This window comes from Bombina bombina, chromosome 5 (assembly GCF_027579735.1).
Source record: "Bombina bombina isolate aBomBom1 chromosome 5, aBomBom1.pri, whole genome shotgun sequence".
Classification (NCBI taxonomy): Eukaryota; Metazoa; Chordata; class Amphibia; order Anura; family Bombinatoridae; genus Bombina; species Bombina bombina.
The window spans coordinates 369,474,673-369,493,544 of NC_069503.1; the positions used below are offsets into that span (position 1 = coordinate 369,474,673).

Below are 18,872 nucleotides of genomic sequence, written 5' to 3' on the forward strand. Positions count from 1 at the left end.
GGTCATTGTGTTAATATAATCTGCATTGTTCTGCAGTTGTTATTGGCCAAAAAACAAGTATGGAAAACTATGTAGCATGGTTAGCAACGATAAGTCTGCAGTGTGCATTTACAGATCTGAGAATTAGAAAATACACAAATTTTAGAGTTAAATTATAATAAATGTGGACAAAATACATAAATCAAATATATTGCAATTTTTTTTTACTAAACATAATTGAACATTTTATATAACAGTCTCAAGGTGTTTACTAACCCTTTATTACCCAATAATCATCATAAAATCATAGCAAAATCAGCAATCACATGACCAGGGGAACTTTACCATCTAATAATAGGAAGAGTAAACTAAAAACACAAAAAGCAAATGAGGCGAAAGGAACCCGGGGACTGGAACAGGCAAAAAGGACTACTGGGTAAAAAAAAAAAATCTGATATTTTGATATAATATTTTTATATATCCCTTTAAATAAAAGCAAAGAAAAACAAAATGGAAATGGATACATATAGTTTGTAACAAAAAGTTTAATTTCATGAAGAAAATAATTGGCAAGTTCAAACACCATTTTATTATATTTTACAAAATATCATATAACAAAAAAAAAATTACATTTTTGCATCTCCCATTGGAAGAATACCCAGTGCTAGGCATTAATATGCAGCAATATAATGTACATTTCAATTTTAGTGGTTTTTCTATGGTATTTCTGTTGGATATTAATATACATATGATCTTCCACTAAAGCACCATTACTATGTACAGATGTGGAAGACTAAAGAGTTGGCAATAGGAACTCGAGTAGCAGGAAGACAAAGCATAAGCACCAATAATCTACATGAATCACTACACCATGTGACTTCATATAGCGCACAAACACATGACTAAACATTCCGCTTACATCATATTCAATAAGACATATTTAGCAAAGAAAATAGTATTAATATATAGGACACAACTCCAATATTAATTGTACTACAGTGACTAAATCTGTCCAGGCCTAGTTTTTTCACAGTATATGTTTATGTTTGCATTTAAATGGATATTTAATTCACATTTCATTTGCACCCAAATACTAGCTGCAACTTTGTCTATTTAAATGATCCGAAAAGGCATTTCTGTTCAGTCTATAGGAGAGTGTTATAACATTTTTTTTTAATAAGAAGCAAATTTACTGAATCAAACTGCCTTTTATTTTAATATTTGCAGAGGTTTGTCCCTCTCAATCAATAAAGTTATGGTTGTTGTCTTCATAAACCAATTTATGGTAGATGATACAGTATCAGTTGTGCATGTGCATTATATATTTTCTTTTTACCTTTTCAATCGGTATTTATTTTTTAACCACTTTTAAAATACAAATGTTGTGATATTTCTTTAAAAAAAAAATATGGCTTATTTTAATGTGATTGTACTAAAACAATAATTAAATTATAATAATTATTAATAAAAAAAAAACATTACTAACACAAATGAAATACAAAAAGGAATAAAGAAATATATAAACAATTTATGTTTACTAAGTTATTGAGATATGGATGGAATTTCACAAAACAGCCTTACAGTCTTCACAGCTCTCTGCTGGTGATAAATAGATGGGTTAACACAAATATCCTTTTTACAAATAGCACAGCGTATAATTACATCTTTTTATCACCATGTTTTACCTATTGTATTATTGCTGCTGTAAAATGAAAGGTAAGAACAGGAAAACATAACTGAATATAAAACACATTATATATTACAATACCACCTCAGCCACCTGCAAGCAATTTCTGTTCTGATACCTGCCTAACATTGACGAAAGTGAGTAGAATAAAGGCACTAATGTGTATTTTAGGGACTTTGTTTTGTATTTTTTCTCTCCTTAATGTGTTCCTAATAACTTTACCTTCTGCATAGTATTAAACATTCTCTAAATGTTTCATTTGTTTATTCTTACAAATGAAATAGCTAGTTTTGCTCAATGAAACCACCTCCCATAATAAACATTTCAGTACTCAATGATTGGGCTTTGATTATAGAAAGACACAGTATCCAGGTCTGTATTCCCTGAAGGCTCAGTCCATATGAACGGGGGTGTTCTGGGGAATAATGGATGGTGGTTTCAATGAGCTAAACCAATTACTTCAAATACAAAAAAAATAAGCTATTCCCCATACATTTAATACTCTTCAGCTGGTATTCTAAGTCATTGGTAACTCCATAAGGAAAACAAATTTTACAGTACACTGTCCCTTTAAACCTAAATATACCTTGTAAAACACATGCATTTTAGCAAGGGTATTGCTGAAATGAGACCCTTACAGTAAGGTTCTGATAAGCCTCACCTGTTCTCAAGCAGAGAAGCACAGACCCTGTCCCAGAACTGCTAAAGGAATGTTTCTCATCTTTATTATTTTGTGAAAATCTTAATAGTTTCAGAAATACCCCTTAGTAGTGTAAATGTACTCTAGACAATAATATAAGACTATAATTTATTAGACATGGGACATAGGGAAACATTATCTGTGTAAACCAACATAGATAAAGCTTCATGCACAAAAGTCTGTAACCAGCAGTGGAATAAAAATGATATTCTCCTTATTACTATCATTATTATTTTCAAAATGAGAAGAGACACAAAAATGGAATCAGTCCAGAGATAAGGTTCTGTCTGCTGAAGAAAAAAAAACCAGAAAGACAATCTGTTAGTCAAGTCAGGTCAGGGATACTCAGTTGTAAAGGGTTTATTCTACATAAATCTGATTATCTTCTTCTATTAGTAATTAAACAACAAACCACAAATACTGCACTATAAGGAAACTAAGCAGCCATCCAGAAGTATCCATTGTATTACTGGTTAGTCCCACTGTTAATCTGTGTGCTAAACTATTCTTTTTGTGTTTGCTTAGGATTGTTCTATAAGATGCTAGAGTTACTTTTTTGGTGCAGTAGAGCTGATTTAAGTGATTGCTAATTAATTTGCTTAATATATAATTTATTGTTTATAGTTTTATTATTTTATAAGCTATATATCATATACACATACTACATCATTCCAAGTAGCCATACTGGTACACTTATACTTTGGAAGTCAATTATGCTTTTTTTCCCATGTTATGGGTTTGTTAAATAGACAGTAAAGTCAAAATAAAGTCAGATAGGGCCATTTTTAACAACTTTCCAATTTACTTTTATAAATAAATTTGCGTTGTTTTCTTGGTATTCTTTGTTGAAAGCTAAACCTAGGTAGGCTCATATGCTAATTTCTAAGCCATTGAAGGCCCCTTATTTCAGTTCATTTTATTAGCTTTCTACAGCTAGACAGTGCTAGTTCATCGTGCTAGTTCATGTGTGCCAAACATTGTGCTCATTCCCGTGGAGTTATGCATTAATCAGCACTAATTGGCTGAAATAAGGGGGCAGTCTGTATAGGCTTACAAGGTAATCACAAAGGTAAAAAGTGTATTAATATAACAGTGTTGGTTATGCAAAACTGGGGAATGGGTAATAAAGGCATTATCTATCTTTTTAAACAATAATTGACCTACAACATTATAAAGTACCAAATCTGTAAACAATATCTTTATACTGTTTTATCTCTTCATTATGTGGGACATAAAAACTCATTACTTATGTAAGACTCATCAACAGTTTAAAGAGACATGAAACCCAAAATGTTTCTTTCATGATTCAAATAGATAATAACATTTAAAAACAACTCTCCAATTTACTTCAATTATCAAATTTGCTTTGTTTCTTAGTATCCTTTGTTGAAGGATGAGCAGTGCACTACTGGGAGCTAACTGAACACATCAGGCATATATGTGCAGCCACCAATCAGCAACTAGTTCCCAGTAGGGCTTTGCTACTCCTGGGCCTACCTAGGTATCCTTTTTCAACAAAGGATAGCAAGAGATCAAAGCTAATTAGATAATAGAAGTTGTTTATAATCATGTGCTCTATCATAAAAGAAAAAATGTGTAATTCATATCCCTTTAAGCTACAAAAACTCAGACAAAATGTGTAACTGTAAAAACATTTACCTTGCAGCTTTTAGAAATGCAGAAGATACAACTGCTTCTGATACCTACAAAAAAGATGTGCCACTGATTTACTTATGTAAGTCCTGAGTCAAACAGGAAGTAATGCACATACTTTATATTATTTTTAGAAAACATTTATAAATCATCCAATCAGAATTACCCATTAAGTTTTTGTTTTGTTTTTTTTAATGGTGTGATTTTTGATTGGATGTTAAGAATGTTGTATTTTCTTCTTGATAAAGGTAAAAAGGCAGCTAGTCAGCATGGAAATCAGGGAAATTAAAAAAGGAAATGTATAGTTCAAAGTGCATTTTCCGCATGTCATAACCACAATCAAAAAATACTTCCTGAAGAGGAAACTGCCTAGGTAACATTTCCTTTAAAATACAGTAGGACGTTTGTAGTGCAAAGGGGTTTAAAAACAAAATTAGTTCTAATGTGACACAGTAACAATTATGTAATGGTAAAATGTGTGACAGTAAACATAACTTACTGCTAGTTAGATCATTTTGTATGTTTGCAAATGTGATTTGTTTTTTCTTTCTAGTTCTGAAACAGAGATTAAAAGAGCAATTAGTAGGTTCAGGTGTACATACAAGATTTGTAACCAGTACATTGGCAGTTGTAGAAACAGCTACATACTAAAATAATAAGGCACCACCAGGTCCAATTGAACAATTTTGTTAAGCATATACTTCATAATTGAAACATTAGGAGGTTGTATAATCCACATGGCTGCTAGTTGTAGTGCTGTGTCTCAGCCTTCTCTTGTATTTTAGGGCTTAAAGTGACATGAAAACCAAAATCTATCAATCATGATTCTGATAGAGAATGCCAATTTTAAACAACATTCCAATTTACTTATATTATCTAATTTGCTTAATTCTTTAGATATCTTTTGTTGAAGAAATAGCTATGCACATGGGTGAGCCAATCACACGAGGCACCTACCAATCAACAGCTAGTGAGCCCATTTAGATATGCTTTTCAACAAAAATTAAGCAAATTAGATATTAGAAGTAATTTGGAAAGTTGAATTCTTGCACATGCTCAGTAGGAACAGGTGACTCAAAAAGTGTAAATATAAAAAGACTGCGCACATTTTGTTAATGGGAGTAAATTGGAAAGTTGTTTAAAAAATACTGCTCTATCTGAATCATGAAAGCTTAATTTTTACTTGAGTGTCGCTTTAAAGGGATAGTAATGTAATAATTAGACATTCATGATTCAGACAGATAATATAATTTTAAACAACTTTCCAATTTACTTCTATTATTTAATTTGCTTCCTTCTCTTGTTATCCTTTGCTGAAAGGTTTATCTAGGTAAGTTCAGGAGCAGCAAAGAACCTAGGTTCCAGCTGCTGATTGGTGGCTGCATATATATACACCCATTGTCATTGACTCTCCCATGTGTTTAATTAGAAGCCAGTAGTGCATTGCTGCTCCTTCAACAAATGATACCAAGAAAATGAAACAAATTTGATAATAGAAGTAAACTGGAAAGTTGTTTAAAATTCTATGTCCTAGCTAAATCATGAAAGAAAAATGTTGAGTTCCATGTCCCTTTAAGTAATTTTTAAAAATGTTTTATACAGTATTTTTAGATCAGTATCTGTGTGTATTCTTCTTTATAGTAACGTCTATTACATGCAGTTATATGAAAATGTGTGTACCCTGTCCCTTTAAACTCTGCAGCTAGTATAACAAGTCATTACTGGCCCTACTTTAAATAACCTGTTGCACAAGGATATATATATGTGTATATATATATATATATATATACTACAAACACACAAAACCTAGTAATTAATGGTATTTACAGCCTTGTATATGTTACCAATAACAATTTGCAGGTAGAAAACCTATTGATAAACATCAATAACACCATGATGTGCAGGCTGACCGTATGGAATCACTACTTGCTCCAAGTCAGACCTGGATGAAGAATCCTGTTACTTTTAAAACACACAAATATAAATGGACTGGTGCTATTTCTAAGAGTGATTTAACCGATACATTTGAGATTAACAGAATATTATTAGATACATCATTTGCTTTTGTCTTATGCACCAACTACTGCAGTGCGATTTTATGCATTTATTGTGTTTTGTTTATACAGGCCACAAAACCAAGACTGGCATTTCTATGGTTACATTACAACTTAATAATGCCTTGAGAAAAAAAATACCACAACAATCTGGAAATGTTTGTAAAACTCATGTAAGCAGATAGTGAGGGAATGTATAAACTGTCTGCATTGTTTATTATGCATCCTGTCCATAAACTTTATTTTCTGTTTGCTTGGCACAGAGACAATTTGCATAGAAGTTAGAATGCTGTAAAGCGTTGTTAGGGCCCTTTAAATGAAAAAATAAATAAATCAGTATTCCTTTGCCTGAGCATTGAAAGCATATTACCAAGATTTAAAAAACAAATAGAAAAATGTAGCCAGCTCTACCTGGCTATTTCTCTTATTTACTACTTAGTGATATGTGAACTATAGTTAGTTACTTTACCATAATGTCCTGCATTAAAACTCTTACCAAATCCTTAAATAAACATATATGCTGTCCCTTTAACTGATGACAGCCTACCTCCTACAAACAGATACTCTTATTTCTGAAGACACACAAAAAAATAATTATCCGGTATTCTCAACCCCCCCCCCCCCTTAAATCCACAATATTTTGGGGGCTAAACAGAAGGCAGGAACATGTTAATCAAAGATTAATCTGAATAAATTATTTATGATTCAGTCTGTGAATCTCTGTAATAGATCCTCTCTATGTATGTTAGTAGCTTCCCTGAAACGATCACAACCAGGAAATTCTATGAGATCTGCCTCTCCCAGGGCACATACTGCAGTGCGTGGTCGGTGGGACTGAAAACCTGAAAAATCAGTAGATACGCCAGTACCTACAGACCTGTAAGGTCGCCTAGTAGAGTACATCTGTCGAACATGAACTGGGGCCCTTCTGCGGCCCCATTTTTTTCGTGCCAACTTGGACCCCCAAGCCACCAATCCCAAGAGAAGCAGAAATGCATTGAGGGCAAGCAGAGCTAAGGCCAACATTTGGTAGTTCACTGAAGGCTGACTATTCTCTGAAGGCAATGTTACAAGCCCTACACAATGGTCCCTGGGGGCCACTGGACATGCTCTACCACCAATCAGGCTCTCTACACAAACCAAATATGGAGTGTCTCCAGTAAGCTCCAGCAAAGTCAATGATTCTGTGTGTCCACGTGGATATACAAAGCGTTGAAATCGTCCAGACTGTCCAAATCGCTCATATAACACCCGAAAGTGTACTGGCCCACGAGTATGAGGGCTCAAGGCTTGCCAACGTACCCGAGCTGTACTACTACCTACAGCCTCAACTGACAGGTTCAGCAGGTAAAGCTTGTTAAACTCACATGGGTCTGAGAGCAGAGAAGGGACAGGGGCTGCCTGGTGCAATGTCTCAGATGCTGGCTGTCTGCGTTCAGTTTGCCCATGGTGGAAAGTTTCTAATAAAGGATGTTGTGGGTCATGGTGAGGCTGGTGCAAGGTCTCTGCTACTGGATTATCATGCTGTCGTGAAATAGCTGTAGTTGGATCATGATTCAATGTCTTGGGTGCTTGGCCATCTAAATATGGGGGCCCAGATGGAGCATCTAGGATTCCTGGATGAATTGGGCCCAGTGAGTCAGATGGAGATTGCAAGTGATCAGGAAGATGCTTAGGCACACTATCAGGTTTTTTATGATGCCTTTTATTAGATTCATTACTTGGGGACTTAAGATGGAGTTGATTCAGTGTTTCAGTTGCTGGTTGGAATGTGTTGAAATTATGCATTTCAGGTGATGGGTACAATTGGCTGGGCTGCAAATATTTTAGTTTAACTTCAGGAGGATGGGGCTGTTGCAATGGTTCAAAAGCAGCTATTAAATCTTTACTTTTCTCTTTCTGAAATATGTCTATGCCTTGTTGCCTGCTTGCTCCATGTGGGCCTTTAGTTTCTGAAGCCTGTTTGCTAGATACAACTGATTCGGGGAGTGAAGAATTTACTGATGGGTGAATAAATAAGGATAGCAGCAAATCATCAGTTTTAAGTTCTGTGTCCCCTTTTCTGGGTTGGTGTACTAAAAGACCCTTGTACTCTGAGGTGTTAGATATCATGTGTCCCTGTCCTGCAGGGGTTGTGCTGGAAATACACCCCCCTGTCTCTTGTTGATATGAATCATCCAGATAATCTAAATATTTCCCTGCAACCTCAGGAGGACCCCAGCACTGTACAAAAACAGAAAGCATGCGGCTTCGAGGGTGCAGAGTTCCCAGAATCCAATGCTTCAGCCCCAAAAGTTGGCAGTCACAGATCCATTGATTGCCATCCAACTGCAGGCGATAGAGGGCAGGGTTTCCAGAGAAGATCTTTCCATGTAGATAGCTTAATGTGTTATGTTGCAAATCCAGGACCCTAAGCCTACCGAGTCCATTAAATGTTTCTGGGTTCAAGCTGGAAAGTGCATTGTGACTCAGGTTCAGCACTTCCAAATTGTGCAGTGGCAATAGCAGACCCTCTGGAAGTTGGCTAAGCAAGTTCCCATCCAAATGCAGTTCTTGCAATGATCCAAGTCCGAAAAAAGCCTTAGAATGAAGCAGAGTCAGTCTATTTGAGCTGAGAATGAGTCTGGAAAGGCGTTGTAATCCATTAAATATATCAGGTCCTAGTTGCTGCAGACGATTGCCAGCAATGTTGAGGGTGCTCAGAGATCTCAGGGGTAAAAAGGTTGGATGTCGCAGAGAAATCTGAGGGTTCCCTGATAGGCTCAACAGACGTAGCTTCCCAAGCCCTACAAAGGCATTTTTACTGATGTTTACAATTTTATTGTTCTCCAGGTGTAAATAAAGCAGATTGGTGAGAGAAGAGAAGGGGGAGCCCTGTACGCTATGTATAATGTTGCTATCCAGCCTTAGCTTGATTAGCCCCAGCAGGTTAGAAAAGCAGGCTCTGCTAACATTATGCAGCCTGTTACTATTCAAATTAAGCACTTTAAGTTTCCTGAGTGGAGAAAATGCACCAGGGGTCAGGCTAGGGAGGAGATTGTTGCCCAGGTATAGCTCTTCCAGATGAGTGAGCTTATCAAATGCTTTATGGTGAATGAAGTGTATCTGATTATACTGCAGGTCAAGTCTCTGCAGCTGAGGGAAATGAAGAAAGTCCACAGCACTGATATTGGAGATAAAATTGCCCCCCAGGCTGAAGGTTTTGGTGCCAATAGAGCTCATAAAATGGCTGGATTTGGGCACTGAATGTAACCCCCTGTTGGAGCACAGAATATGCTGAAGGTGCTGACAGTCGCATGGCTCTGGGCATCTGTGCTCCAAACTCCAGCAGAGACTGCAAGCCAGCAATATTAACAGCTGTATCATGCCAGCCTGTTCCATGACACCTGAAGCACTTTACCCAGGTTATATTGCTGCGAGCTCCCTTTCAAGGGGTTCCTGTGTGTGCGCCAGAACCACTCAATCAGCATCTCGTCAACTGTTACATCACTCAGAGTATCGATATCAAAGACATTTATCAATATAAATTTAACGAGTGATAAAACGAGGTGTTGTGCTGTCACTTACAAGTAAACTTCAAGTGCATCTTATAAGTGCTGGGTCAGATGTAGCAAAGTGACTTGTCACAACAGCTGGCTGCATCTCCCTGTGCAGTAATGTAGTCCTACACTGTATGCTGCAGCTCACTAGCGATCTCCGTGAGAGTTTGCAGCTCTGATAAAGTAAATATCCATACTCTCTGCTTGTTTCCAGTAAATGCAATAGAAACCTTTTCAGCAAAGCTTGTGTTCCACGCAGTTTATCCACGGGAGCATCTGTTCATGCGAGTCCCAAGAGCTGCCGTGACTTCTGCATTATCATTTCAGGACATAAATCCAGGAACGCGGACTTTCTTTTGTTTGGAAACTACAAGTCTAGGAGAGGCAACGAGAGAAAAGTTGTAGATCCGAGGGACTGGCGGAAATACGTGCTCACCACATTCGCTCCCAAGAGAGTGTGAGCAAGGAAAGAGGATCCATGAGAGGCAGCTCAGAGCTGCGAGTGGGAGGAGGGAACATCCAGCACATGTGGAGGAGAGAGCTCACTGTAACAGGGAAACAACGTGCCCCTCAGAACAAAGGGCTACACTCAGCCAAATGCACAGCTAACTCCCACTGTCCAACAGACCACAGGCTTCTGGTTTGTAGTGTAATTGCATTGGTTCACGTCTATATATTACCTCTAAACTATAAGAATTGAAAGCGTCTTCTGGAATATCATATGATGGACATTTTCTTATATAAGCAACCCATATGAAGTACGGACTTAATTCATGTATTACTATATTACTGGATAGATATATAGATAGATGATTGATTGATTGATAAGATAGATTATAGATTAGATAAATGATAGATACTATATATAGATAGATGATAGAGATAATTAACTAGGGTTACATAGCCAAAACAGATATGTGTGCAGGTCAGCCTGAGAGCGCATTGACAGGACCCTACAGTAAGTCTTTCTAAAAAAGAGAAATCCCTCACAAGTTAATGAATCTATTACAAGTCTCATTCCCATCTGTAGTTAGTCCACCATATATCAAACCAGATACTCTCAAACATAAGAGATTGGAAGACTCATATACCAATAATTAATAATTTATTTAAACATTTATTTTAAGAAATGCAAACCATACACATAATAGTTATGCTTCATGTGATACCCTTCCCCACCAGTAGTGAAGTACAGTATTATGAGTAGATATTATACAAATAACATGTACCTATATATGCAATTGTCTAAAAAAGTTGTCAAAATTATTTTATAGTATAAATGTTTAATTAGGAGCCCCATGCAATGAGCTTTAAAAGATGTTTATTTAACAAATATACAGATTAATACAGCTGCATTATTCTAAATTGTATAGTGTATCATTGGAGACAAGTAGTTGTATCATAGTAAATTGCAGGAGAGCTGGATTACTGCAGATGCCAGTGACCTATTTTGGAACAGAAGCTGATGTTTCAGGTGAATCACAACTGATACTCCATAAGAATGTTACATTTTTTGAATGACGATTTAATGAGGTCTTTTCTTAGCTATCCTTCCCAACCCCCTGCAGAACATCAGGAAATGCCTCAGGAGTTCAAACACGGAAGCAATAAACCAGATTTACAAGGAAGAAGAAAAAAAAATAACACCTTCTATTGGTCGATTTAGTTGAATATGTTACATTACTTTATCTATATATTTCATCATATTTTGATAAACCATTTTCTGAGATGAACAGGCTTTTAAAACAGTTTTAAAAATACATTTGGGTACCAGGTGTTTAAGCAGAAACAAAGGGTTATTCTTTGAAGAAATCATATTGGTGTCCATTCAAAGCAGCTGCTTACTTCAATCACTGGGGTAGGACAGCAGCACTAACTCTCTTCATCCCTTTTACCTTGAATTCATTTCACAAAATAGTAGCCGGCTATAAGGTGCATAATATTTGCTCTATAGTGGAATGAGGGGAGGTAGTGAAGGTCAGGGGGCAGTGAAGATCCTTGTGAGGTCAGCTTACTGAATATTAAATTTGCAAGTTTAGGAGACTACCAGGGAAACAATTTTTTGGGAGCCCATGGATTATATAAATTGATGGGAGTAAAACTGTTATATTGGAATTGTATAGTACAGTGTCCTGTACTTTAGAGCTCCTGAGCAAGACACTGGTGATCCAGTTAGGAGGAGATACTACCCCTTGTACCGCAGGACCATTGCTATGTGTGATTTCTCTGCAAGGAACACTATTGTCCTTTTAAATTGTTATAAGTTTATGTATAGATAGATAACACTGTTAAACACAATTTTTTTATGTGTTTCCTTAATAAAAAATAGTCATACTTTACTAATTTTGGGTCAACAAAAATAAATATGACTTCAGAATTTTTTTTGTTTTGGTTTTTGAGATTCACTATTTGCACTTCAGTAATATAGTCATAATAAGCAATATTACAACAATCTGATATGTTCTCGATACAACATAAATGAATGTCGTTTTCATTCAATCAATCACAAATAACACAAAAACTAAAAAATATACAGCAATTGAAAGTACTATCTGAAATAGTTGCCTATTCATGCAAGCACCTTCTCTTTGCTTGTCACTTGTACCCCTCTTCTGGGGCATCTCTTGTCACAGTCCAATAGGAGTCAGCAATGAATAGAATCGTTCCTGATATCTGCATTCCTTTGCTGAAATGTCTTGGTGGAACCGCTCACCGTGCTCATTACTCACTGCACCGCAGAGTCGAGAAAGTGGATTTTGCGTGACATGTTGCAGCCTAATTGATGATACTTTTACAGAAGGTATTTCGCAAACTCAACATAGTTTCCATCTCTTTGGTTACCCAAGAAACCATGCACAACACCTTTAAAAGCTTCCCAAGCAGCTTTCTCATTACCCTTGAGGACTCGCCGAAGTTTGCATCCGTAATAAGTTCACAAATTTGTGGACCAACAAAAATTCCTTCCTTAAAGGGACACTGAACCCAAATTTTTTCTTTCGTGATTCAGATAGAGCATGCAATTTTAAGCAACGTTCTAATTTACTCTTATTATCATTTTTTCTTCATTCTCTTGCTACTTTTATTTGAAAAAGAAGGCATCTAAGCTAAGGAGCCAACCAATTTTTGGTTCAGAACACCGAACAGCACCTGTTTATTGGTGCTATCCAATCAGCAAGGACAACCCAGGTTGTTCACCAAAAATGGGCCGGCATCTAAACTTACATTCTTCCTTTTCAAATAAAGATACCAAGAGAATGAAGAAATTTTGATAATAGGAGTAAATTAGAAAGTTGCTTTAAATTGCATGCTCTATCTGAATCACGAAAGAATTTTTTTGGGGTTTAGTGTCCTTTTAAAGTGCTATAAAACATGTTGAGATCTGTGCATATCCTAAAATGGCTAATTAATTAAAAATAGTTTGCATAAAAAAATTGTTTAAAAATTGCTGGCAAGTATTTGAAAATAATTTTCAAAAATAAGCAAAATGAATTACATTGCTAAGCTGCCTGGGGCAGGTAACTCCACCTCCCCTTATCCGTGTTAAGACACAGGCATTGTATTTCAATGAGTTCACAGCTTCTAGGCGTGCTCCAGCAGATAATCCCTATTCACTTTTGTATTCTACCAAAATCAACCATAGATATAGATAAAGCCATAAAAGGAATTGTGTAGGGGGAGTTAGAGCTTTACAATTCAGAAACTAAAAAGAAAGGGTTAATTGCGAGGCACTGCTGTATAAATTTGCAGGTAAAGTAATTCAAGTACATACTATTATATTTTGTCTCTAACCCAACTTGTTTTATGTCCCTTTAACTTTAGCCTCACTTAGCAGTGGAAATTTTCCTCTTAGGTACTTGAATGCTTCTCCATCCTTGTTCTGTCCCTTTACAAAGTTCTTCATGAAGATATTTACGTGGTATTCTGGCTTTTAACGTAAAGTATTACCACAAATCTTAAACCATGAAAGGAACAACACTCTACCCTTCACTTTAGGCAAGCTATACACAGAAGCCTTAAAGTGACTCATCATTTCTGTACTCAGGTTTCCCAGGCTCCTTACTAGGCCACTAGCAGTGCCACACGCTTTATTTTATACCCATACCCAAAATCATCATAAATGGGCAATATCTAGGAAACAAGAGCTAACTGAGAGATTTAAATGTCATATACGTTTGAAATCAATTAGAAGTAATTTAAAGTCAGAAACATTTTCATTGTTGAGCAGTGTAATCAACCACTTTAATAAATGTTTTAAAATAACTGTAAATTAACAGGAAAGGGTTAAGAGGCTAAGGAGGAGTCATCAAAGTACATAAGTCATTATTATAAAAACCTAAGCCCATGACCTTTATCTTTTCTTTTTTATTAGCACACTAGGGGGGAACCGGAGACAAATGGTTTCAAGATCCCAGTGACTTTACCCACTGCCCTTTCCTCTTCTTAGTTACTGTTCTGTAATAGTGTTCTAGAGAATACATTTTAATTGGCTCGTTTCCCACACTTACATTTTATTCAAACATTAAAATATAAACTAAAAAAATAAATAAAATGGAATTTAAAGTGTTCAGCACCACATTTAAAATTTGACTACAAAGTTTTTAGCAATATAATTGTTAGCAAGAATGCTTCTTTTAAACCATATTACTTCCTATTTGTTGTGTACAGGGCTTGGTGTAAATATAGTAGTAAGATATGTCATGTACATTCTGCTCTTCATCACAAAAGCATTAATATCACAAATATATCGCAAGGCTTCTAACTGAATATGAAATGCCTTTCTGTGGATTTTAAAGTGAATGTAAATTTTGATGCTAAAGTGCCTGGTTTTTAAAAATTTAATTAAAAACAAGGGCACTTTAATTCATCAAAATTTACATTTCACTCGTGTTGGGAAAATACCTTTTAATCTTGACAGCCGCTGCATCGCTTCTTCCGCCCGTCGCAAAGTCTCTTCCTAGGTCTAAAATGAGGAATCTGGCTTCCTCCAATCATGGCGTTGAATCAGACACTGATTCCACCGGGGGGGGAAGCTGCGATTGGAGGATGACTGATCCGTAGGAAGAGGCTTGCGACAAATGGGGGAAGCTGGAGCGGCTGTCAAGATTAAAAGGTATTTTCCCAACACGAGTGAAAAGTAAATTTTGATGAATTAAAGTGTCCCTGTTTTTAATCAAATTTTTAAAAACCGGGCACTTTATCATCAAAATTTACATTCACTTTAAAGGGCATTCAAGTGCAAAAAGAAAATGTTATTATTGCATGGTTAGTTGCATATAACTATGTGTTTAACCCCTGCAAAGAGTGTAAGCACATAGGTAAAGTAAGCTCCAAAACAGTAATGGACAACTAGGAGATAGCTCATCACATATGGTGAGCCAATGCATGTAGCTAACAACCATTTACTTCTCAGTAGTGCATTGCTGCTCCTGGTTTTCAACAAAGGATATCAAAAGAACAAAGTAAACAAAATACCAAAAGTAAATGAAAAATTGGCTTTAATGGAATGTTATATCTGAATCATGAAACTTTCATTTTTAATTTCGTGTCCCTTTAAATTTTAAGTCCCAAGTAAGTCCTGTAATTTATAGGTTTTTAGATAACATTTAAAATAAGAATTGTAACCGTGGTGATATCAGAACTGAGAATTTTTGTATAATTCAGTATATGACTAAAAACAAAACAATACTACTATTCTAAACGTACAGAAACAACTAAAAAACAAAAAATATGATACTTAAAAATGAACAGAATATTGTTGAACATCTAATGCAGTGATCAGTGATTGCATGTTAGTATGTTAAAAAGGATGATATTTTGAACAGAACAAAATCTGCAAATTGAAATCAGTGCTGATTCTATGCAATACCTAATTGTACATTTTTGGGATGTTTCTCTGCTGGCACCAAAATATGGGCAACTGCACAGATTTACATGTTCCAGCTGTGACAGAAAAATGTGTGTTTCATACTGCTTTTTAACCCATTCAGTACTGGGAATTTCAGAGAAAAACATGCCCAAAAATATTTAGCATTTTTGTTATCACACCATTTAAACAAAAAGAGGCATTTTTTAATTTACATATCAAAACTATATATATATATACAACCCAAGGTCTTGATCTAGGCCCAATTTGGTATATTTCATGCCACCATTCCGCTGCCAAGTGCAATCATATAAAAAGATAAAATAGTTAACTTTTTCACAATCCTTGGGTTTTTGTTCGGAATAGCAGACATGTATGGGTTTGCCATTGTTTTTCAGTAATTAGAAGGCGACTAATTGCAGCTGTGCACCACACTTATTATTATTCTTTATTTATAAAGTGCCGACAGATTCTGCAGCGCTGCCCATGGGTACAAGGATAACAGTACAGTGGAGAAACAATACGATAAGACACAAAATTTTACAGACAAATACAGGGGGAATTGAGGGCCCTATTCCCGTGGGAACTTACAATAGACGGGTAGGAGGATGGGTAACAGGAGGTGGGGACTGCAGAGGTGAGAATGATATTAGTGAGGAGATAGAGGGGAACTGTTAGTTAAGTGAAGTTAGTTTGTTGATAAGTTGGGTGATAATCTTCCCTGAACAGAAAGGTCTTTAGGGAACGTTTAAAGGAGGAGAGGTTAGGGGCAAGTCTGACATCTCGAGGAAGTGCGTTCCAGAGGGTTGGTGCCGCACGAGAGAAGTCCTGTAGTCTAGAATGAGAGGAGGTGATGGTAGAGGACGCAAGAAGCAGGTCGTTGTTGGATCTTAGGGGACGGGCAGGAGTATATTTGTTGATGAGTGAGGACAGGTAGGGTGGGTCAGCATTGGTGAGGGCTTTGTAGGTCAGGGTGAGAATTTTGAATTTAACTCTGTTGTGAATGAGGAGCCAGTGAAGGGACTTACAGAGAGGCGAAGCAGAAACAGAGCGTCGAGAGAGGTGGATTAGCCTGGCAGATGCATTTAGGATGGATTGGAGGGGAGAGAGGGAAATTACAGACAGCGAAATAGTTAACTAGTTAGCTGATAAGGGAAATAGTATAGTAATGTAGGTATTACCCTCCTACCTGACACCTCCTACCTCCGTGATCATTCCCATACAGCTCTCTCCTCTCTCCAGCCACACTCATCCCCACCATCTTAGTTCTGACAGTATGCAGCTTAAGGATTTTTCTTAAATTTTATTTATTTGCAGTGTAGTGAGTGATCCCTCCTCAACCCTCTCACATCCCTGATCCCTCCAAAACCGCTCTCCACTCCCCATTAGTGGCAGCCATCTTTGGTACTGGCAGCTGTCTGCCAGTACCCAGTTTATAGGTTTTTAATTATTATAGTTTTTTTTAATGTATTTATTAATGTTTTCTTTAGTGTAGTTGTCCCCCTCCCCGCGATTGTTATCTACAGGGCCCCCAACCCCTATCCCAACCTTTTTCTGTACTGCAGCACCCCATCAATCCCTCCATTCAAAATATTTTTCCTGCATTGTAGGGCCCCTCCCATACCTCCCGCCCGCACCAACGGAGATTGTTACAGACAATGGCACACACATTGTCACTGTCTGTAACAATCTGGCAATCTGACTTCATATGGTAACGGAGCACCATTCGTACCCCGTTACCATATGAAGGCAGGTGCTGTAAGACCAGGAACAGCAAATCTCAGTTGTCACTTGAGAACCGCGACTGCTTGGGCTTCCAGCAGTACAATGGTCTATGTACCACATGACATAGATTTACATCCATTTGGCCCAATGGGTTAAAGGGGCAGTCTAGTCAAAAATAAACTTTCATGATTCAGATAGGGAATGTAATTTTAAACAATTTTACAATGCACTTTTATCATCAATTTTGCTTTGTTCTCTTGGTATTCTTAGTTGAAAGCTAAACCTAGGTAGGCTCATGTGCTAATTTCTAAGCCCTTGAAGGCCGTCTCTTATTTGAATGCATTTTGACAGTTTTTCACAACTAGAGGGCTTTATTTCATGTGTGCCATACAGATAACATTGTGCTCATGTGTGTGGAGTTACCTAGGAGTCAGCACTGATTGGCTAAAATGCAAGTCTGTCAAAACAACTGTGTTGGTTATGCAAAACTGGGGAATGGGTGAAAAAGGGATAATCTATCTTTTTAAACAATAAAAATTCTGGTGTAGACTGTCCCTTTAAGGCAAGCAAATGTAGATTGAACAGACAATACTTTTTTTACTTCTATTATTTGTATGAAAGTGCAACGTTTAACTATATTTTAATATGAAATATTTCTTCATTATTTATTTTACACCCTTTTCAAGTAATGTAACACTGCAAATTGTGAATGTATCATTATTAGCAAAATGGGAACAGTCTTTTGCACTAGTACTTCATTCAATAAAAAAAAATGCTGAATATGGCCGCAGTCACATTTGGCTCTTTCCCGTGCTGGATTTAATAGGAAAAAAGTGCAAAGCACAAATATATGTGCTAATCCAGATAGATCTCAACCCACATTTACTTGCACTACGGTTGATAGCATTAGACATGGTGTAAATCTTGGGCTGGGTCCTGGTGAGTGGTAAAGGCACACCTTCTAATCCAAGGTTGCACAAACCTACACACACGTTTAAATGTTTATATAATACGTGAAAACATGAGGATAACTACCCCTGAATTTGTTATTTGTATATTAGTTGTAAATTGTTTATTAGATGTTGAATGATTGTGACTGACACAAATTGTATGATCTGTTGCTATTCTATCTTTGATATAACCCTCTATTTAAGACTCACTCACATCTATTAGACTAAAACTAACCTTGTATGGGCCGGCTGTTTAATATCCTGCACAAACCCTAATTTCACACCATCAATATTAAGGGATTTATTAATCCGGGAAAGCGCTCCATAGCCATAAGGGACTTACATAGAATAAGGGGAGACATTGTATATAAGCAAAATAATTTGGTAGAGCTCACCTTCCAATAAACGTAACTAAGAGTGCAACCTAGATGGTAATATAATATATAGGTAGTAAGAAGGGAGTGGAGTTCACCAATACGTGAAATCCAAAAGTCTAGGATATAAGCACCTAATAGACAGTATTTAAATAAAACAATGACAATCAAGTATGATAAGTGCAAATTATACTTTATATAGATAGAAGTAAATGTACAATATAAATCCTAAAAAACAAAAAAACATAATTTATGTAAGAACTTACCTGATAAATTCATTTCTTTCATATTAGCAAGAGTCCATGAGCTAGTGACGTATGGGATATACATTCCTACCAGGAGGGGCAA

The 18,872-nt window shown here is 36.5% G+C and overlaps 1 protein-coding gene across 1 annotated transcript; it reads right to left on the reverse strand.

The window, feature by feature from the left end:
- Positions 1 to 506: 506 nt before the first annotated feature.
- On the reverse strand, positions 507 to 10,037 carry TRIL (TLR4 interactor with leucine rich repeats). Its single transcript, XM_053714189.1, has one exon. It carries the CDS (start codon positions 9,452 to 9,454, stop codon positions 6,779 to 6,781), a length of 2,676 nt encoding a protein of 891 aa, XP_053570164.1. The 5' UTR covers positions 9,455 to 10,037; the 3' UTR covers positions 507 to 6,778.
- Between the last annotated feature and the right edge of the window lie 8,835 nt (positions 10,038 to 18,872).

What these genes read in the sequence shown, in the direction of transcription:
- TRIL (XM_053714189.1), bottom strand. Translation starts at nt 9,454, where the DNA reads ATGGAACAGGCTGGCATGATACAGCTGTTAATATTGCTGGCTTGCAGT.